This window comes from Amphiprion ocellaris, chromosome 12 (genome assembly GCF_022539595.1).
Source record: "Amphiprion ocellaris isolate individual 3 ecotype Okinawa chromosome 12, ASM2253959v1, whole genome shotgun sequence".
NCBI classification, from domain to species: Eukaryota; Metazoa; Chordata; class Actinopteri; family Pomacentridae; genus Amphiprion; species Amphiprion ocellaris.
Genome location: NC_072777.1, coordinates 21872646 through 21895824, shown reverse-complemented (window position 1 = coordinate 21895824; position 23179 = coordinate 21872646). Strand labels below are relative to the sequence as shown.

The window sequence follows — 23179 nt, the reverse complement described above, 5'->3', positions numbered from 1 at the left end:
AGGTGTGTTGCAGCCTACACTTCTTTCTACATTGTTTGGATCCCCCGTATGAGGCTAATTTCTGCAACATTTTGCTACACTACCTTAGATGGACAATGCAATTTATTCTGTTTTATTCTAATGTATCATTAGCACTCTGATTACATGAGCTCCACCCAGTTATGTGACCATACACTGCTGTAGAGAAAATAACTGCTGTTCTGTTTTATATTAATAGCAGCAGTGTTAGCTGGAACTGAGGCTCAGATGCAGGAAATGAGTTTCCAGACAGTGGAGCAATTTAAGAACGTTTATTTACAGAACAGGAACACAATACAGAACAATAACTGCCAACCGGAAAACTACACGATAGTGGGAAATAGCAGGTTCCGCTCAAGGCGGCAGAAAGACACGACTCCTCCTAGCGGGGAGGCAGACTAGAATACAAGGACAGAATAAGGCAAAGTTAGCAGACCCACGTATGGTAACACCAAGACAGGAATACAATCAAAAGTAGCTGGATCCAACTCAAAATACTGTGATCAGAATATTCTAACAAATAGCAGACCCACATATGGCAACACCAAGGCAGGAATACTAGACAGACCAAGATAACCATGAATACACGCAACCATGAACACTAAATACAATGATCAGAGGTTGGCTAAACAGTAGCACAATGAATGCAGACAGTAATCCAGAAATGGAGCAATGAGTGACTAGAGTCTGGTACTGTTCAGGTTAGGAACTTAGCATGTTTGATCAGGTCTCGCCAGCTCCTGTCGAGTCCCATTGACTGCGAATGATGGGACCCGCCAGAATGTGCTGAGAATCTCTCCAGAGTCTCTACACTAAACTCATTCTCTTTTTCACTAGTATCCTCTTCTGGCCTATTCTATTCTATACTGTCAAGACATTCACAATTATGGTGTTCAGTACCGTTTGTTTAATTATTTATTTATTGAATCTCTTTTTTTGTTGTGTTTATTGTTTGTTTTTTTTTTCTGTTTTATTGATGGGCAGTTAGTAGTTGGGAATAACACACCACCTCACAATCTTTAATTGCAATTGCACCGCCTGTTATTTCCTATCCCTGTTCATCCTGTTCGTCCTGTTCGTCCTGTCCAGTCTTTGTTTCCCCCACACATCACTGAGGTGTAGCACTGCCCTCCCTGGCTCATAATAGGGAATTCTAATAAAGAATGTCTGCTTAGCTTCCAGGGAGGGCTGGTGATGGTCACACACATGCACTAAATATTAAAATATTTGGCTGCAAGACTAAAATATGCATCAATCTCATATAATGTTGACACCTCTTTTGTGGAGTTAAACAATGAGAATAAATGCAGACGAGAAAAAAAAAGGAACTTAGCTGATGGCGGCTGATGGTGTGGCTGGCGTTCCACAGTGGAATGGCAGCTGCCGCTGTTTGTGGCTGGCATTGGCGTGGCTGGCGGCTGGCGGCTGGCGTCGGAGAGACAGAAGGGAGTGAACCAGTCCAGACAGGAGTGAGAACGGAAGGAGACCAAGCTGATCCAGAATGGTGGCCAAGTCTGGATTCTCTGGAGGGGTTCTTGTTGGTGGAAACCGGGATTCTGGGAGGCACGAGCAGACAGGAGCCGGTCTAGAATGGAGCAAAAAGGATTACAGCAAGAAATAACTCACAGAGTGCAGTACTCCACCAAGGCTGCTCAGTTGACATCATTTCCGATGGATGAAATCTTTAATAAAAAATGACCTTGTGCTGACCATAGGCATGTGTTATGCATGTGCACGTTATGTATTCATACCGAATTGCGTATAAATTACTGTTGTAAAGGTCTGTTGATCAGTTCATCAATTTTGGTAAGCCTTTGTTTTGCTGTTGTTAAAATAACCATTCCCTCCAGGCGTATTTTTAATGCTATGGGCTTTTATTTTGTAACCATTCCAGCGGCACACGAAGTGTTCATCTAAGAAGCAGTTTCTTGACATGACAAAGATGCTGCCGAGAAGTCCGAAAATTCACGTGAAGATGAAAGAAAATGGTTCCACGCTGTTGCTGAAGAAAGGAGTGAAGGACAGAAGTGTGTAAGCTGTCGTAAGCAAGTGCTATATGTTACAATTTAACAGCTATTTCTTTATACTTTGCATCTTTATAAAACTGGTAACCAACATTGTTTGGTTGGATTCCTGCAGCCATCTTCTCTTATTTAGATGACCAAATTTTTCAGTGGTTTGGCATGATACCAGAACCATGAAAACTTGATAGTCAGTACCTCGATGACAGTAATTCCTGTCATTTGGAGTAAAAAAGCTGTTATGTACATACTGGTTTACTGCAGGACACTGTCATCATACTATCTGGTCGTCGTGGAGTGGGTCGATGTTGGTAACCTGTGACTTTGATTTTTAAAGGGAAGCACTTGGCATCCAATCACAGGCTAAATGGAATGTGTTCACTGTGTGGCCTTTAATTAAGCCCTTCCAGAGGGGAGGATTTACTGTTCTGGATGGAGAAGAGGATGAGTACACAGTATTTTCTCACTTACTCAGGCCAGCGAGCCATAAATTATTTATGTTACCGCAAACTGTGCGTACAGTTGAGGAATCCTGCATACGACAGCTGTATCGTAGCGCAGTGTATCTGCAACGGCTTGGCACTGAATGGCTGAATATGAAAAGAGCTCCCCTCAAAGGGTAATGCATTAACTTTTGATGTAATACCAAAATGTCTTGTGCCCCATTTCTGACTCTGATACTCGTGTTTTGTGCTTCGATAAAGGCCTTTTGTAAGGGCTACTCCAGCTCAGCTGTTAGTTTGCACAATAGGAGATTGTTTATCTCATGTCCTCAGCAATCGAAGTTTCAGTGAGCATTTGGAAATGCTTGAAATACTAAAAAATGATCTATTTAACAAAAACGTAAATTCTTTGGTGGTCTAATGAGGAGGGTTGAAGCTTTGTCATTTAAATCAACGAATACATGCAAACAGGTTCTGACAGTCAAAGAGAGCAAATAAGAACAAATAAGGCTGCTGCATCCATCTTTCTGATCAGGAACCATGTTTGGCAGATGGGTGAATGAGGTTTTACTCATGCCAAGAAATTATTCAGGTGCAGAGGTAGAAACTGTACATGACCTACTTTTTATGCTACTTCTCCGCTGCCGTTCTTCCAACTGTAAGAGGCACTGCTTGGAAAATCAGACTCTACAGAAGCTGGATTAAGTTCTAGGTCAACAATAACGACAGTCTCTGACACTTACGCAATGAGATCTCACTTTGACTATGTATACAGACTGGGAAGGGGACTCGACAATGATTACCGTTGTAAACCCAAGAGTATACAAATGGTATTTACAGTGTAACAGGCATGAGTTAATCCTAATCCTGAGCCGTAATTGATTTTCCAGTGATGAGATGTTCACCAGGAGATGTTGGACTAGGATGAGGTTTAGTCCTTGTCTGTGAAACCGGTCAACAAGCAGGAAGCTGAGTGGACCAGATACTGTCCTGGACGCAAAGGTGTTGTTGCAGGAAAAAGTATAAGGTTCCACTTCTTTCATACATTTCAAGAGGAAACTGTTTATCAAATCTGCATTGCCAGCAAAGCAGGCAACTGTCTCTGGGACCCAGACTGCTGGGGCCCTAGAGAGGACCCAGAGGACCCAGGTTGGCTGTGTGGTAATAACCTTCTGGTAATTTGATGCAAATTTCAAGGGGAATGTGCACTACGAAAACACAGTTAAACAGCTTAAATGGTGATGTCCTTAAAGTTGCTCCTCTTAAAGCTCTAAATACGTGCCCTTCTATCAAAGTCTCATTTTAAAGATGTTCTACACCAATGTTCTGTGGCTCTGAATGAGTCTGAAAAAATATTGATATGAGAATTTGGAGTGTTTTATACTGCAGATGTTTGTAGAAGCTTGTAGAATACATTATTTTTGGAACAGGAGTTGTACTAAGGTTGAAAAGTCAGAATATGTCTTCCTCTCCCCTTGCAAGTTCTGTCATTTTATAGCAACACTAAATCAAATCTCTTGCCCTTTAATACGTTTAACCCCATCAAGCCTTTGGCTAGCCATACATGCCTTACCTTGTTTTATTCGTTTTAAGAAAAGTCTACACTATCCAGATCTTACATAAGCTAATATGATACTTGCATATTACCCTTTATATTGAGAAAAAAACATGGATCCCACCATAAAATACTGGCAGTGGAGGTGTCCTGTCAATGGGGAGATTGTCTTGAATCTGGCAGAACCATGGTGGTGGGATACTGTACGACTTAGCAATTTAAAATTAATTTTTCACTTAAGAATGCACAAACAGTTGCCTACCAGTGCATAGGTGACCTGCACATGTCTTCTGACCACAACAATTGAATCATTGCATTGAAATACATTTCTGTGTTTATTTCTCAAACAAATGTCTGCCCTTCGTTTGCTGTAATCACATTAACCAACAGCTTGTGTCATTGGAAAGGATACGTTCTGCTTTTATTTCAGTGTATTTTGATATACATTAAGTTATGAATCAATAGGGATGTGTTGACTTATTCAAATGAGAAGCAGTAAATATATATAACTTTGCAAGATTTGGATCCATCTTCATGATGTGATTATTTCAGCATACAAATATGTGATAAGAATCACTGCACTGCTGGACTGTATGGGTCTTTCTTACGATATGTGTTCCATATCAATGCAGTGACAAGCTCTGGCGTAATTCAAACAGGAGTAATGGGTGTGGAGATGGACACAGAGCTGTATGCAGATTGTAACTGTGATTAAATTTGAATATAGATTCAAAATTATTTTTCACCTGATAGTAAAGACAAGCAACTAGCATTGATGAAGCCATGCAGTTACATTAAAATGCACTCCACCTCACTGCAATAAATATTTGGTGAGCAATTTAACTGAGAGGATGGCATGGAAAGGCTGGAAACATTACTACAGCCTTGACCCAACTGTGATGGAGACACACCTTTAAAATCACACTTACAGTCGAGAGGAGTTCCATCTAGGGCTTAGGTAATAAACCTGCAAAAGGAAAAATGTTCTCTGTACTGCTTTTCTTTATCTTATACTGGATGTATTTGTTGAATTGAACTTTTAGTTGGACAAAACTGAATGAAAATTATTTCAAGATGTCAGTGCTTCACATGAAAACATCACCCTGATCAGGAGTTTTGTATCTTTAAAATGTCATTCAACAGCCATCCAAGACAGTCACTCAGATGTTAATAAAGTTAGTTATATTAAGAGTGTTGAAAATATGTACTGAGCAGATGAAGTCAATCTGTTTAGTGGTGTCCAGATGGCATCACAAACTGGATGTGTTGCATCTTTTCATACCTGTGGCATACATCAATAATATAGGAAAGTGGGTTACACGAAAATGTTAACAGCATGGAGATGATGCTTGTGTGTGAACTTGGGCAGACAAAATTAGTTGCATGTGTTTAGACACATGCTAACACTATTACCGTGTGATGTTGTTACAAAGCTTCAAAGTCCATGTAGATGGAAGGTGAATTTAGATGGATGGATAGACAATTTATTGTACTTGGACACAGAAAACCAATAGTGTTGGGTCCTTTGAATTAAGACAATGAAGGTTCCCCTACAAGTAGTCGCTATCACCCAAACTATGTTCTCTGACCCTTAAAGTATATCTTATGCCTAAAACGATTCAAAACCTTAACCATAGCAGCATCAGAAACTATCATATTCATTATTTTTGTGATTTTAAGTGAATTTCAGCAACAAGTTCTCTAATTGCCACAGCCATATAGGTAGTTTGTCCAGGAGATAAGCCACAGATAAACTGTTAAAAATCACTGCTGAAAAATAAACTACATAAAAATAATTTACTGTAGAGACAACACTACGATAAACGTTTAGTTAGGGCTAGGCACAAATAACTGTCATTAAGTTTAGGAAGAGGTCATAGTTTGAGTCAAAGTAAGTACTTTGTTGACATGGTTACAACAATAAACACATGGTTATGATTATGCAATGTCATGGTTAAAAGGTACAAAGCACACTGTAACTTGGAGATTGAATACTGATGAGAACAGTGCTTTCCTGTGTTAAAGTCCAGCATTGTGTTGACCCATCCATCCACCCTAACCTCCTCCCCATGCTGACCATATATACAGCCATGTAAAAAAACTATTAGACCACCCTTGTTTTCTTTAATTTCTTATTCATTCGATGCCTGATACCAATAAAGGTATATTACCTGAAGAATACAATGAACATGACAAAAAATGCAGTTGATTACACAATACTTTATGTCCTATTTTACATGCTTAAGCTAAATTGTATTCCCAGGGTATATAAGAGGCAATGTCATGTCATAAGCAGCACTGCCCATGTAAAGGCTGAGAGAGTTTTCCTACTCACGTTCAAGCCATAGCAAAACTCAGAAGTTGTCAGCTGTCATATAATGCCTAAAACAAAAGAATTATGTGAAGCCACAAAGGCAGCCAGCTTGGCACTGCTGAAAATTGACATGAGTGAGAGACAGATAGTGAAAAAACTGAAGATCTCCAAGACAGCCATTCATTACACCAAGAAAAAACAAGCCGAATATGGTACTACCAAATTGCTAGCTGGTCACAGCAGGAAACGTCTTTCTTCCCCATGAGATGACCATGCACTCATCCGTTCCTGTGTCAGGAATCGTCATAAGACCTCCAGGAACCTTAGAAATGAGTGGGCACCGTGGAGAAATGTGACTTGTTCAGCAAGGACAGTTCAAAACTGACTTCTTGAAGCTGGTCTGAAGTCACACAGGGCATGGAAGAAGCCCTTCATCAACAAAAGGCAGAGGAAAGACCGGTTGCTCTTTGCTGGAGATCACAAGGATTGGACTGTTGATGATTGGGCTAAGGTTCTCTTCAGTGATGAATCCAATTTTCAGATGATGTCCACTTCAGCCAACTTACTGGTTAGGAGGAAATCTGGAGAAGCCTACAGACCAGACTGTCTTGTCCCTACAGTAAAACATGGGGGTGGATCAGTGACGATCTGGGGTTGTTTCTGTATGAGTGGAACAAGGCAAATGCAACTGTGTGAAGGGAAAATGAACCAGGTCATGTACAGGGCTACTCTTGAAAACAGTCTTCTTCCATCAGCTGGAAAACTCTTTCCTGACTCGAATGACTGGATTTTCCAACAAGATAAAGCCTCTTGCCACATGGCAAGGTCAGTTAAAGCCTGGATGGAGAACCAGAACATTGGAACCATGCCTTGGCCTGCTCAAACACCAGATCTAAATCAATTGAAAAATTGTGGAAAATCATCAAACGCAAAATGGAGATGGACAATGGACTCCTATGTGTATCATATGACAAAAACAGATAGAAAAGAAAACATGGAATGCCTAAAAGCACTGTTTTTGGCAGTATATTGCCATAGCTATTGATGTAAGCTGTTATGCCTTCCACTGCTGATGCCAGATAGCGGCAGGCTGTCTCTCCCTCCCTTCCTCTCTCCCTGCAGGTGGGCGTGTATGTGGTGTGTGGTGGCATGAGACAGGTGCTGTCTATTGGTAATCCAGGACTGATTACTGCCAGATGGGGATGATCTGCAGCAACTACTCATCATAAACATAAAAGTCAGATGCAGTCACCACTTGTCTCTAGACCAGTCAACTTAGTGTTGATTATTGTTTGCATCCGGCTCTTGGAAAGACTCATGCTCTAACCATGTTTTTTGTGTCACAGTTCTGGATCCTCGCCTGGGCTGCAAAAACCTGTCCCTGGAAATCCACCGTCTGCCCCGTTCATTGTCTGGATCACCCGAGAGATCCACACCACGCTTCCTCCAGCCACAGCAGCTGTCTCATCCCCACCATCATGCCAGCTGCACTCCACCTCAGCCCGCCTCGCCTTCCCTCATTTCCACCAGAACTCTCTGCCAGTTAAGTTCCCCACTCAGTCGCCTAGTGTGGAGTTTAGTAGTGTGAGTTTTCCAAGTGGTTCTGTTTCGCTGATTTAATAGTGTTGTTGTAAGCATTAACTTCTGCTGCCACATTCAGCACACATTTAGTTTTGGTTTCATATCAGAGTAGAATGTTTTCTGTAGTAGATAGTTTTCGCTGTCTGGCGTTCAGATTCCTGTTGTCCCTTGTTAGCTCTCCTGCCCTGGTCGTACTAGGTTTGGGTTAGCCCCGTTTTGTTAATTGTGTGATCCAGTTGGTTTATAGTATTCTGCAACCACTCTTAGCAGTACTCTTGTTCGTGTCGGTTCTGCTTCATTGTAATTAGTATTCTGAATTTATTCTTGTGTTTGGCTGTGAATTATAATAAAACTCATTAACTGTACTCTGGCTGTCATGTTCGTATTGTCCTGTGCATGAGTCTCTGTACCAGCATAAGATAAGAACCTGATTTTATGGAATGTGATTTTGGTTATTATCAAGAAAACCGTAGAAAATGGCTAGATATAAGCTTTTAAATTAAACTCTTCAGAGCTATTTTTGTTATCATTATATTTGTCCAACCAAATGTTAGTTGTACCAGGCATTAAAATGAACAAGAAATTGAAGAAAATGAGGGTGGTCTAATAATTTTTCCATGACTATATCCCATGTGTATCCATGTGGGTGTGTGTGTGTGTGTGTGTCTATATATATATATATATATATATATATATATATATATATATATATATATATATATATATACATACATACATATATACACACACACACACATATATATGTATATATATATATATATATATATATATATACACACAATTAAATATTCATTATTAATCTATATTAATCGCGTTTCATTTTGCATGAGCAAACACACTCAAGGAAGAAGAGATATATATGCACTTAACACAAGTCCTGTTCTGCAATGAACGTGCACACACATATTTTTAAATCACAAACCCGGTCAGTCATTGATGTCGGTACCTCAGCAGTGGCTGTTGCTCCCGGCAAACGAGTTGTGAGTTTCAGAGCTGACAGCAGCTCTCTGGCTGGGGTCTGACTCATGACATGACAGCACTTTTTTGCTGCTAGTTGCGTATGAGTTTTTCTGAGCACATGGTGCAGAAGCAAGCACGTCTTTATTATACAGTATAGTTCTGCCACTACTGGTCACATCAACTGACCATTTGTGCATTTGCGACGGTAAGTCTACTTGGACAAACTGCCCGAAATGTGTTGCCAGAGATGCTTTAGTGATTCAGTCATATTCTCTCTCTCTCTCTCTCTCTCTCTCTCTCTCTCTCTCTCTATATATATATATATATATATATATATATATATATATATATATATATATATATATATATGACTTTGTGAAATATATATGACTTTACAACAATGCCACCTGACATCCTCATTTGCTTCTGTCATGATTACAACAGCCACTGGTGGAAACTGTCGCTTGAAAATTGTCCTAGTTTTGTTGACCCATCCATCCACCATGACCTCCTCCGTATGCTGAGTGGACACCATTGCTTGAAAGTTTTACAAAAAAAAATATTTTCGGGCCTTTGTGGAAACACTTGATGCTGTCTCATGTGACCACTAGAGGTTACTCAACAATAAAACGTAACTTGCACGAACAATGGGAGGACAGTCTTGTTTTGGAAGGCACTATTAAACATCGCAAAATGTTAAAAATTACATATTTTGCTATTTATTTTGGAGGACTTGTTGGTCTTGGTGGACAATTAAAAAACAAGATTTCATCTATCTAAGTCACCTGCTGCTTTCACAAGATGAGTCAGACTGAAATGCAACAGTTTTGTAACATTAGTTCTTGATAGTCAAAGCTTTGACACTGTCATAATGCTCAGGGAGGGATGACTCAAGGTCATTTATGAGAAACTGCAGTGTGCCTGCCTTCACTGTCATCACTCAGAAATGGCTGTAAAATGGATATCAGTAAATAATTTCTCCCCATACTGTGTGACATTTTCACACGAGCAGTAAAAAAGCGTGGACGTGGACTTGCTGGATGGAGGGAGGCACATGGGATGGAAAATTCCTCAAACATCTACACTTGATCAGAGGAGAGGAGGTTTGCAGGTGGAAAATCAGGCCAGATAAGCTGGAAAAAAAACTGGGAGGTCTGTGTTGCCTGATTCCAGCCACTCCACTGCCTGTTTGAAGCACTCAGCGTGAAACACAAAACACACAAGTTGGGTTTTCCCCATTCATGAAGCCAACACTGACTCATTCCTGCAAGTGCTGCTGCTGGTCACTCTCAGCCACCTGCAGGAACTGTTTTTCTTTTAATTTTTTTTTTTTTTAACAACTCTCATGTTGCCTGTTGCCTCCCCCTGCTTCCTAAAATAACCAGGCATCACCCCGACCTCCTCCTCCTCCTTCCCCCTCCTCTCTCCTCCTCAAACCCTCCCGCCACATGGTTTACAGTTAAGTACATAAATCAGGCGCCACCGCTGGTGTTGGAGCTGTAGAGGCAGACACGAGGCGCACATGCTCACCGCACCGCCGCGGCTCGTCGCTGCCACTGCAGCCGGTGCAGCGAAGGAGTCTCTCGGCTTTTCTCTCCGCCGTCGACACGGAGGCGGAATGGCTTGAGATCAGACAACCGGCTGACTCGTCTCGGATCGCCCCTGATTGCACGATGATCTTCTGACTGTCTGCCCTGTCTCTCTCTGTGCGCGCGTGTGTGTGCGCGCGTGTGTGCGTGTGTGTGGATGTGTGTGTGTGGATGTGTGTGCCCGCCTGTCTTGCCGCGAATTGCTGCAGTGCTGTTTTTTCCAGGTGTTGTGTGCGAGTGCGTGTGTGCGTGCGTGCGTGTGTGTGTGTGTGTGTGAATGAGTGTGTGCGTGCGTGTGGCGCTGCTCGTTGTAGCCTGGTGTAATTGGAATTGTACTAAAAGAAGCCGGGGATCGGAGTCTGATGTCACATGTGCTTCATCGGAGGACACGGGGCATCTGCAAGCTGGATTTTGTGGAGGATGCTGCGGCAAGTGATACACAGAGGGCTCAAGGCTTCGTTCTACTGGCTGGGCTTATTCGTTAGCAGACACCCCGTTTTCTTCCTCACCGTCCCCGCCGTCCTCACCATCATTTTCGGATCTACCGTGCTGAGCCGATTCAAGCCGGAGACGAACCTGGAGGTGCTGGTCGCCCCGACGCACAGCCTCGCCAAGATCGAGCGGAGTCTCGCCAACAGCCTGTTTCCCATCGACCAGTCGAAGCACAAGCTGTACTCGGATTTGCACACCCCGGGCAGATATGGCAGGCTGATCCTACTGGCCAAGTCCGGGGGGAACATCCTGGAACTGGCCGACCAGGTCCTGCAGGTCCACAAGCAGGTGCTGGACCTGCGCGTCAATTATAAGGGATTCAATTACACGTTCGCGCACCTCTGCGTCTTGAGCCACAGGGACAAACGCTGCCTCTTGGATGATATCATCACCATCTTCGAAGACATCAGGCAGGCTGTGCTCTCCAACAGCACTTTCCATAAGGTGCCCGTGAGCTATCCAAACACAACGTTAAAGGTGAGCGTTTCTATGCATGTCATCCAGGCCCATCTCTTCTCCCCCTCCTCTCCAGCCAGAGCCGTGGTGACAGTGCAGCAGCGTGTGCATAGCTGTAGCAGGATGGCCCTCCGAGCTTGCCATAATTTCTGAATGAACGCAGTAAGGGCTTGTATTCGCTCAGGCTGTGCTGTGAGGCTGCAGATTGCTACATATATCAACCGGCGAGGGAACCCTCTCCATAACACAGACAGCCGGCTTCTCACTGTTTCAGCCTCCCTTGTTGGTGCAGGTGAATTGATTGGCTGCATATAGCCGCTGACTGCTCTGTTCTGCTCCAGCACACACATCCACATCCACAGCACACACACACACACACACACACACACTCTATGGGATACCCTGTGTCATTTTTTAATGCAGTGTCTCCCCTCGTTGTCTTCTCCAGCCTGCACATGCAGCATGACATGGCTACAGTAGCTAATAGACTCCCAGGTATTCCTGCATCTTCCTGGGTATCGCTCAGTGGGATCTGACTGCACACATGCAGCTGTATCAATCACACACAGCCTCCCAGCTGCACAACATATCAAGATGCTGCATGTAGCAACACACACAAACACACAAGTGCAGACTCCAGGCCAACACACACACACAGACACACACACACGAGGTGCAGATGCAGCATCTGATGAGGTGTTCATGTAATCTGAAAATCTGTTGCGTTCATTTGCAATATCCGCCATGATAATATTTTTTAAAAAATACAGATTTAATCAAATTTCATCAGTGTTACATTGCAAGGCAAGTGCAGTGCCAAGGTTATGGCTTCTAGTTGTGCGATGTGTGAAGCATTTTATCACTTTCATGGTTGTGACATGATATAAGCATAGTCACTTGTTCTACACAAGTCAAATAGGTTTTTGAATTACATGCTGCTGTAATCTTGCATGCACTGTGGGCTCAGAATGACACAAGCACAAATTCAGAGTAATACACGCCTGGTGTCCAGCATGGCAGATTGTAACTTGCACTGAGAGCTTCCTCAGCAGTGTGAGCTATCTGTGCAGTGTCAGTGTCTGAGCCCAGTGGTGAGGCCGTCCATCGTCCTGTTGCAGACTGTACGGTTTCTGATGTTCATAGAAGGATACGTAGTGGATTCCTCTTTTGGATCCCAACAGTAGACATACATGGTTTTTGAATTTAGTAGTTTTCAGATAAAGCATCATATAACATACAAAAACCCTGTACCTTTAAGTTAAGCAATTTAGATTTTTTTCCCCGGGAAACTTGTGCCCTAAATGCTTCTTAATAGTTGGAGAAAATTCAGGAAGGTCAGTGGTCAAGATCAATGGTCAGTGTCATTACTTTATAAGTAAGACTTTGAAATTTACTAGTAATTAATTCTATGCTAAATGGTAACTGATCAGTGCTTTCCCATGTTCTGTCCAGTCCAGTTTTTCGTTGACCCATCCATCCACCCTGACCTCCTCCTTCACCTGACTTTGTGTGTCTGTAACAATTACTTTTTCTTTACTCCTGTTGCATTTACGACTGGAACACACTAGCTAGCTACTAGCCAGAATTTTTTTGAAACAGTTTAATAAAAAATTGATGTATTCATGCTTGGAAAGTCAAGTTTAAATGTAGTTTAAATAGGTAAACTCATTGCTTTATTGAGTCATTATACACAGGAAGCTGCACAATTAATCAGTTTTGGGAAAAGAGCCTAGTTTGTGTTAAAATTTGTACTTTGTAAAAGCTTACATATCTTATTCATTATGTTTACAATAATAAACATACGGCAAAGTTAATGAAACAGTAATGTTTAAAAACATATTAAAGGCAAGTTAACAGCAGTGTCCAATGTTAAAGTGTAATTTCAATTATTTTTGACTCATCCATCCACCCTGACCTCCCTGTGCAGAATTTGTGGCTCTGTAACAAAACTATTTCACGCTCTTGTTTGCTTTTTCATGACAACCTATGGCCACTAGAGGACACTGTCACTTGAAAGTTTAAGACATCTGTTTAAACAACTGATGCTGGATCAGCAAATGCCACGTCACAAATCTAAGAACAGCGCAGTTTTTGATTTTAAGTTGAAATTTTGCATTTTGTCATTGGCAGCAGTGACATTTCCGTATCTGTTGCTTTCCTATATTCAGTCACTGGTTATGTGTAAATTATCATTGTAATGTTAAAAGAAAATAGACATTATTAGTTTCAGTACACCTACAGTGAGTCAATTCACTGTCATTTGCCATTTATTCTTTATTATATGCAATCATGGAGTAATATCTATCTCTTTAGTACCGATGTCTTCCTTTCATTGCCATGTTGCAGTTTTATCAGAAAACAATCTGTTCACCTAAATACAAACAGATATGTTTCCATTTGCCCTTACGTTAGACATATAGTCACTTCTAGATGCTTGTGCTGTTGTTTTAGTAGTTATGGTGAATATGGTAAGTTTGTGAGATTTTATAGGGGCTATTTCTTCAATAAAAATTGGTGCAGGTCAGTCTCTGCCTTATTTTATTCTTTTCTATATCCCTTCTCTTTTATTGTCATCTGGCCTCCTTATTAATGAAGTGCCAGTGCAGTTACAAAAAGCCATTTTCTTGCATAGCTTTAGTGGTATTGGGCTCCTTCTCGAAACTTTTGCAAGTGCAATTTGAAAAGAAATGGGATTTTGATCATAGTGCAGTCTTTGAGGATGATAAGACATAGTTCCAATGAAAATTGTATACACTGAGGCCTGTGATTTAGCCAGCGTAATAGGATACCACACACCATATTGGAAAGACAAATTGCTGCTGAGGTGTTTGAATGGGTTTTTTTCAACATTTCAGACTAAATTCAGTTCAGCTTCACTGTATTGAGTAGATAGTAGAAATTGCAAGGTTTTCGCCTTCTGCTATTGGACTTTTTGTAACCAAAATATTCTCATGTAGTGAGTTTTCTTGATGCAACTGCTATTCAGAATCCATCTGCAGCTATGATAAGTGTTATTTTTGAAACCAAAAATATTCACCAATTTCAGTTTTTATAAACTTTTGTGAGACTTTTTGGTGTCACATATGGTAATAAACCTAGATATCTTTGGGTTTGGACATTATTTTGAATTACACAAGCTTTAAAAATACAACACCTCAGGCTGTTCACTATTCTCTGACATTTGAATAACCAAGACAATCAGAAAAATAACCAGCAGATTAATAGTAAGGTGAAAGTAATAGCTAGCGTCAGCCCTAAATGCAGCCAGTTCTCCTTATTTTCTCATATATGAAATTCACTGTTGCCATCAGCGTTCATATCATTCTAGCCTTGTTCTTAAGTATGCACATGCTGCCTTCTGTCTCGATGTAAAAAGAACACAAAAGCCTTCTCTCGAACAAGATTTCCTTGACATTGTATAATATGCATGCATGCTCTCAGGCGCGCTCACGTCAGGAACTTCTCTCCAACATGAAGCACAGTGTTTCAGTCATTAAGGTTGGTGTGACCTCCTTCCTCCAGCAGCTCTCCTCATGCTGTATCAGTCGCTCTGCACTCTCCATGTTCCTGAATCCTCCTTCTCTCTGTCTGCCTGTCTGACGAGCTGTCTGGGTTAATTCATTTGCCTGACTTCTTATGCCTCATCCTTCTCTTTGATGTCACCGCTGGGGTTTATTTCTCTGCTTGTTATACAGACATAGTCTTTGTATAAGAAAAAAAAAGTCCCACTTTTTGCTGAGCTGAACTTTAGCTCTGTTCCCAGGAGAAAATGCTTAAAATATATACTCTTTGTTTTGCTCTGTCTGCTGTATTTGAAGTTGTGTAATCTTTTTAAGCTGTCACATAAATAAAAACACATTAAAGGGTATGACATAATATTGTAAATGGGGCCATTGAAGCTTTAAAACCTTATTAAGGTGAAATGTATATCAGCCACAACATTAAAACCACTGATGTGTGAAGTGAATAACATTGATTATCTCTTTAAAATGGCACTTGTCACAGGATGGGATGTATTAGGCAGCAAGTGAACAGTCAGTTCTTGAGGTTGTGTTGGAAGCAGGAAAATGGGCAGGGAAAAGATCTGAGTGATGTTAACAAGCCTAGTCAGAGTATCTCCAAATCTGCAGATCTTGAAGGGTGCCAGTGCTTAGTACCGTCCAAAAGCGGTCCAAAGTACGACAACTGGTTACTCAAAGATTCACTGATGCATGAGTAAAGACTGGCTCATGTGGTCTGATCCGGCAGACAAGCTGCTGTAGCACAGATTGCAGAAAAGTTTAATGCTGGCTTTGATAGAAAGGTGTCAGAACACACCTGAGACCTGTTGCCAACCAAGAGTGAAGAACTGGACCATGGGGCAATGGAAGAAGGTAGCCCGGTCTGATGAAGTACACTTTGTTTCACATTATGTGGACGGTTGGGTGCATGTGTGTTGTATACTTAAAGAAGAGATGGCAGCAGGATGCATTATGGGAAAAAGTCAAGTCGACAGAGGCAGCGTGATGCTCTGAGCTAATTTGGTGGGGAAACCTTCGGACCTGCATTCATGTGGATGTTACTTTGACATGTACCACCCAACTCAACACTGTTGCAGACCAAACACACCCCTTCATGGCAGCGGTATTCCCTAATGACCTCTCCCAGTAGGATAAGGCTCCCTGCCACACAGCAAACGTTGTACAGGAATGGTTTGAGGAATTGGTTTTAATATTGTGGTTGATGGGTGTATACATTAAATACATTAATATGGATTGAAGCAATATCAGGAAGCACAAAGCAATGTGAGAAATACACACTTTCCAGCACTACAACTACCAACTGTCACAACTACTGTCCAATGGTTAATTAGAGCTTGTCGATTGCTGGTTGAAGTGCCAAAGTTGTCACAGCAACAGACTGGACATATGGCAGCGCTGGTATGGGACTGTCTGCTGATAGCCAATATGCCAGAAATATTGGAGCTCTCCTTGCTGATGCTCAGTCCACAGTTTATCTCAGGTCACACAAATGTGAACTTCTATTTTGCAGCTGCTCAAATCTTAGATTGTATATATATATATATATATATATATATATATATATATATATATATATATATACACATAATAGATTAATGTGCGATTGATTGATATGGAAGTTCAGAGAGGCTGTGGTTTACACACCTGCTACCCCAAAATCACAACTTAAGTATCTTATCATCTCAAGGTAACAAGGTTAAAGCTTGTAGACAGTCCTCATCTTAAATCTAATATTGACTGCATCAACAAGTCAATCAACATACAGCTGAAACTAATTCATTTGATTTCGTTAAGGCTTCAGTTATTTATTAATTTATTTTAATCCATTGTTTGGTATGTAAAACATTCAAACAGTGTAAAACATGTCCATGACAGTGTCCTAAACTTCAGGGTGACATAAACATATTTGTCCAAATCCCATTTACATGAATGTAAGATGAGGAAAACCAGTGAGTTCACACATTTGAAAAACAAAAATCTGTCAAATATTTGACTCGCAGGCCTAAAAATATCCTCAGTAACTGATCAATCATAACAACTAATTTTCCCTCTACAAATAAATAATACATCGATTGAACTGTTTCATCTCTACATCAATAGTCCAAACAGCTGACAGATGCTAAAATTTCCTTGACAAGCAACCTGTTGTGTGGCATGCAGCACTACCGATACTGTGTTTACTAATACCAATAACAAAAACATTGAGAATTTAGAGTTTAAAAAACAAATTAGCTATATATTAGCCACTTACATGCACAAACATACTTTTTGCAATTGAGATATAACCTTTCAGTGCTCTCTGGTGGGTAAACTATGCAAGGATGTTTCTCCATTACTGCAGATATGTAATTTTTGTATCATAACTTCTTGTTGTATCAGCCTCTGTATAAGCCCATATGTCTAATAAGTTAACACATATAGTAACACAGGAAACCACAGTTAGCATCCTGTCTAGTGTTAGCATGCAGGTTTCTCATTACTGTGATGATAGGGTTTTTGAACCTGAAAATCTTAACCACAGAGGTTTCATAGAAAAAAAATCACACTTTTGACAAATTTTTGTGATGGTCGTTCGACACACTATGATGCCTAACCTCTGCTGTAGGGCTGCTAGATCAGAAAACACAGTTTCCTTGTTTAGGTTGAAAGTCCTATCGAAATACACGGTGCATTACAGCCATTATCCTGCAAAAGTTGTATGCACAAGATATCCCATCTAATCATTGCAAGGTAACCCGTGTAACTAAATGGCTGTTGCCTGTCTATTTAAATGAGAATGTGCATCAATAAGTGGCTTGCCCAGGGGTCTGCTTTGGTACATGACAATAGGAAATTGCCAGTAGAATCCTCAGACGTCTCTTGCATTAATTAAAACCTTTAATTGAGCATTTTGAATGTAAAATACAGACAAAACGTTGCAGCCAGTGTTATATAAATCAGTGTATTTACTGCAAATGCATACTAATTGCAAATTGATGCTTTTCTCTCAATACAGTAGAAATTAGATTATTTAGATTATGATTATGGTAAAGTTCGACCCCAGTAGTGACAGACTGATGGTTGTACAGACTGGTGGATGTAATCAGGCCATGTGTTTGATGTTTTGCCGTGGCAGTCTTGAAGTAGCTACATTTTTGAGTGCAGAATGCAAAGTGCAGAAGTTATTCAGTGTCACCTTAACATGGTATATGATCCAAGTATGAGTGAAACAACTTCAGTAATGCTAGATCCTACATTTCTGTTGAAGAAATTTCACCCTTCGTCCTTCGAAGTTTGCCGTAGTGGGGTGTTTATTGGTGTTCCGATCTACGGTGGGCTTGCCAACACAGGGCATGAGTCTGTGAAGGTAGGCCGACCCAGAGCATTTGGAGAGCACCCATTTTATAGGGACGGTCAGAGAGTGGATCAGAGGGTAGGGAGGGCTGACAACAAAAGGTAAGGGGTCTGGCAGACAGTAACAGATCACAAAGATAAAAGCATTGTGGATGACTGTGGGAAATGGAATGAAGGGGGTGACACTAGTAGCAAAAGGTGTGCTATTTTCTTCATCACTTCCAATAATTCAGCAGTTTGTAACATACTTTTATCCTCCAAAGCCAAGGAAGACATATCTTGATACGAACAATTGGTGGTATCGTCCTTTAACTGAGGAATGTTCATACTTGCAAACTTATTTTGTTCTTAAGATGCTTCAAAAAGGACACTGCAATAGCACAGTAAGTATATTGAACTAAAGCCTTTGTGAGAAGGATTGTTGAAAGCTTGTTTCTCCACCTCTCACATCCACCTGTCACCTCTGTCTCTCATCAGAAAGCTTGAGAGGTGTCACTTACCCCCTTTTCACGCATCACTCAACACAGATATCACACATGGTTGTGTGGCGCCTTCACTCTGTCATACGATGGCCACAATCAAGATTAGAAAACAAAGCTGCACTGAGCAGTTTTCTGCAGATACAGAAATTGTTGCCCTGATTATGTCTCATCATTCACTGTGCTGGAGCAGGAAAGGCACATGTATGTCTCCGCTCTGCAGTTGATGCACCGACTGGCTCGGTGTGGTATGCAAACGTTTTAAGAGTGTTGTGACTGTTGAGATTCATTTGAAATGCTTTAGTGAAGTTGAGGAAGTCACTGTGGTAGATTAATTTGAGCTTTGTGCAATTACACAAGTGAAAATGGAGCTAAAGCTTTCCAAGTTCCCTTAGCAATTACTGAGTGATTACATTACATAACACACTTGTACACTGTCATGAAATGACAAATTTGAAACACCGAGGAGGATTATTTTAGAGAGTAATGATCTGGATTAAAAAATAACATACAGAATGCGCCTTATAAATTAATGTATCTGAAACTATGAGTTATAAAGTGTCAGACTGACAGAAAACCTGGCTGTTGACTTACAGATGGGCTCAATTATGTGACTTTAAGGTGCAGTGTCTTCCACCATCAATTTACCCTGCTGCTCACACATTGCCAAGAGCAGAAATAACTCATCCATTTTTCTCCCCCTCGTTCAAGTAAATTAACAGAAACTGAAGCAAACAATCACAGGGATTTATTTATCTAGAAGCATGAGATTTATATCAAGCTCCCTGCTGTGAAACAGCACATCACAACTGTTAGATTGTGCTGGATTATTGTGTTGGTAACGAGATAAATCGTATCTACAATAAGCAGCAAATTAAAGTTGAAATTGTTCCGGTTGCATCAACAAAACAGTGTCGTGCCAGGGTGCAAATTCACAGCACAATGGTGGGTGGGAGTCTTGGTTTCCTTATTAAATAGTCTGGGGAAATATTAATTATGTCTTAGTCAAATTGTAGCATAAAGTTAAACCTAGTGAATGAGTCTGTTGGTTTGAAATACAGTCTGTGCATGACTGGATTTGAATCACTGAATTGATTCAATGATTGTATTTGATTTCAAGTTTGTCATATGCCAAATTGTCCACCATCCACTAATGGTGATGCTAAGCAATGGAAGTGAAACATAGACAAGAAATATGAGCTTGTAATGGTATGTGAACTAAATTACCTTTAATGTTGAATTGTTTTTTGCATTAGCGTTCCTGAGACGTTATCTCTCAGTTTATTCTGTATATATAGTAACTTAACCTTCCTTTTTTTAAAATGTACTCTATATAGAAATGAGTTACATTCTGTTGTAAATAGGTGCTAATTTGCCTTGAACCTTCTAAACAGTGCTTTGAATTTATATTTAATGTTCATCTACTGATCATTATACTTCAAAAATTGCTAAAGCATTGACTCAGCTAATGGCTCAGTAAACGAAAAATCCAACTAAACCTATCAACGAAAGTAGTGGGAATCAGTTCTATTCTTTCATCTAACAGACCTGTGTGAGATCCAAAGGTGAGAAGTACTTTCTGTTTTGCCATTTGCATGTTTTTTTGTTGTTGTTGTTGTTTTTTGGGGGGTTTTTTGGAACAGCACAATGATGTTTTAACCATGATTTTTTTTTTTTTTTTAAAAATCTACATTTTTATCATGTTTGCAATGCACATAAAATGTGTCCAATCCAGCGCAAGTAATTATCTGCTCAACAGTTGATTGTAGAAATGACTTACAGGAGTTATGATTACAGACTCATGCAATCTCCCTACAGTTGTATTTGGACTGGAATTAATATCCCAAACAGTGGCAAAATACTTTCTAATTTTCCATACATACCGTGATACTATCATTAATTCTTCTATCCTGATAGCGCTACAAACTAAATAATGTCTCATCATGTTTGCATGGCATTACATTATCAACTGTGATATTCAGTAGATATGGCTAACATTTTAGGCAACAGCACATGCTAAACACAAGCCGCCAAAAAGTCAGCTTTATACATAGTCGTAACATTTTCCCATTACTAGGCAAATGATGGTGCTAGCACTCAAAGTAGGGAATGGTTAGCTACCACCACCAGTCACAAAGGCAAAACTTACTGTGCATCTACTTTATTTATAGAACTTGGAACCTGGATCTTATTATGACATTTAGATATGCCACTTTAATGTCACATCATAAATGTGTTGGGAATAATCAATCAAAGATGACAAAACATCATTAAAACAAGTCAAAGCCAACACGGAACTCACTCAAATGGTCAAGGCAGATGGGTGCCTTTCCTGAGCCTGGTTCTGCCAGAAGTTTGTTTTTTTTCCCTTTCTATAAGGGTAATCCAAAGCAACTTTGGATTGTTGGGTTTTCTGTTCTCTGTTTCTAATTTGTAAAGTCTGGACCTTACTATGCTAAGTGCTGTGAGATGACATGCGTTGTGAATCTGCCCTATATAAATAAAATTGATATGAATTGAACTCCGATGACCCTCTCAGCTCCCCTGACTATCCTCTGGAGGGCTTTTCTGTCTGACATACTACAGCTGGAGTACCATGTTGAGATGCAGTATGTCAGGACACTCTCAACCACACCTCTGTAGAAAGTCCTGAGGATGCTGGTAGGCTGAGGTGTTCTTATTCCAGCTCAGGTCCTGCGAGATCTGCACTCCAAGGAACTTGATGTTCTCCTCTATCTCCACTGTGCAGCTGCTGATGCTGAGGGGAGCATGCTTAGGTCATGACCTTCGGAAGTCAATGATCATCCCCCTCATTTTGTCCACGCTGAGCAGCAGGTTGTTCTGTCTGCAGAAACTAGACCAGCCCTCTCGGTGTTTCACTTCATCCCTGTACATTGATTCCTCGTTCCCACAAATGAGTCCCACCAATGTGGTGTTGTTGGCGAACTTTATGATGTGGATCCCCTCTTGTGTGGCTGCACAGTCATGTGTTAGCAGTGTAAACAGCAGTGGACTGAGAAAAGTTCTTTCCGACCCAGACAGGCTGGGGTCTCTCAGAAAGTCCAGGACCCAGAGCCATGTGGTGGTATCCAGGCTGACTAGGAGGAGTTTCTCCATTCATCTCTGGGGGATGGTGGTATTAAATGTTGAGCAGTTAGAGACAGTTCAGAGCATGGATGCTTTCAGTGACAGGTGGATACTGTCAGAGGACAGTCCATGGTCTGTTTTAGCTCCACCTCTCTGGTAATTTTCATATTCGCCAGGAGTTAGAAGCAGTCAGCCACTACCAAGGTGACGACAGCCACACACTAAGCTTCAGAACTGCTGTGCAGACACCTATGGGTGATGTCACGGATGATTTTTCTATCTCTATACATAGTCAGTGATCATTACACGTTTTCATCAATCATTTCAAAGCAGTGATTCCCCCCAACCATTTTTAGCAGTTTCTAAGTACTTGGAAAATTTGAGATACTGCAAGGTCTACAGAGGAAACAAATAAAACATTTGATACAAAACCATATTCTGTAACAGCTCAAAAGTGTATGACTCAAATGCTACGTGCTGTGATTGAGAGTGGTAAATAAAACTGATCTATAGATGATATCAATAGCTGTGAGTTACATAATTTTTTCTTCTTCTCACTATTCGTGGCCATTAGATGCTGCACTTTAATGTCACAGCATTATTAACAGCACTGGGATTACAACTGATGTGCTTTTAAAGGGTTCAGTAGCTTTTTGAAGCTCAGTTGGTAACATATTTTGACTTATTCAGTTCAGTATTAGTCTTTGAGCAAGTTTTCTTTGTATTTGTCATTTTGACAAGTTTTTTTTTATGTCTTTCCTGGGTGACACTGACAAAAATACAGCTAGCTAGTCGAAGTAAATCTTTTAACTATCCCTTTAGACACTTGTGGGTGAAGTTTTACATATTTTTTTCTGATTTCAGTTTGCGTCACACCTTTCACACAACATGTATTTTTTTTTAATCTTTATTTAATCAGGAGAAATCCCGTTGAGATTAAGAACCTCTTTTGCAAGGGAGTCTTGAGGTCCAACATCCTGTGGTCCTATTTCTTGGACTGAACTGCTGAACTTCTGACATCATGCACATCTGCAGTGCTACTCTGGCAATATTTTCAGCTTAACAATGAAAGGTTGTGCCAACAATAACCTTACGTCCCTTATATATTCAGATGTCCTCCTGACAGACTGATGCTTCCCACTTTCTTTGTCCCAGCTGCCTTATTGAACCCTCCCTGCTCTTCGCAATTCTTTTTGCACAATTATATTATCTCCAAACTCTTGTCACTGTGATCTCTTGCATGTGCTGTATAATTTGATTAATTTCAAAATTACTATGGAGCAGAACATCAGGCTTCACGATATATCAC

The 23179-nt window shown here is 40.6% G+C and overlaps 1 protein-coding gene and 1 long non-coding RNA gene across 2 annotated transcripts in view; one reads left to right on the top strand and one right to left on the bottom strand.

The window, feature by feature from the left end:
- Positions 1-275: 275 nt before the first annotated feature.
- LOC129350180 (uncharacterized) lies at positions 276-10586 on the bottom strand. The gene is made up of 2 exons (XR_008603496.1): positions 10444-10586; positions 276-1603 (listed from the first exon to the last, which is right to left on the bottom strand). It is a non-coding gene; the product is annotated as an uncharacterized LOC129350180 (long non-coding RNA).
- Positions 10363-23179, top strand: part of ptchd4 (patched domain containing 4) — a 62675-nt gene continuing 49858 nt past the window's right edge. The window contains exon 1 of the mRNA XM_035955950.2: positions 10363-11471. Coding sequence (XP_035811843.1) covers positions 10872-11471 — 600 coding nt within the window. The 5' untranslated portion in view covers positions 10363-10871. The remainder of the gene's footprint in view (positions 11472-23179) is intronic.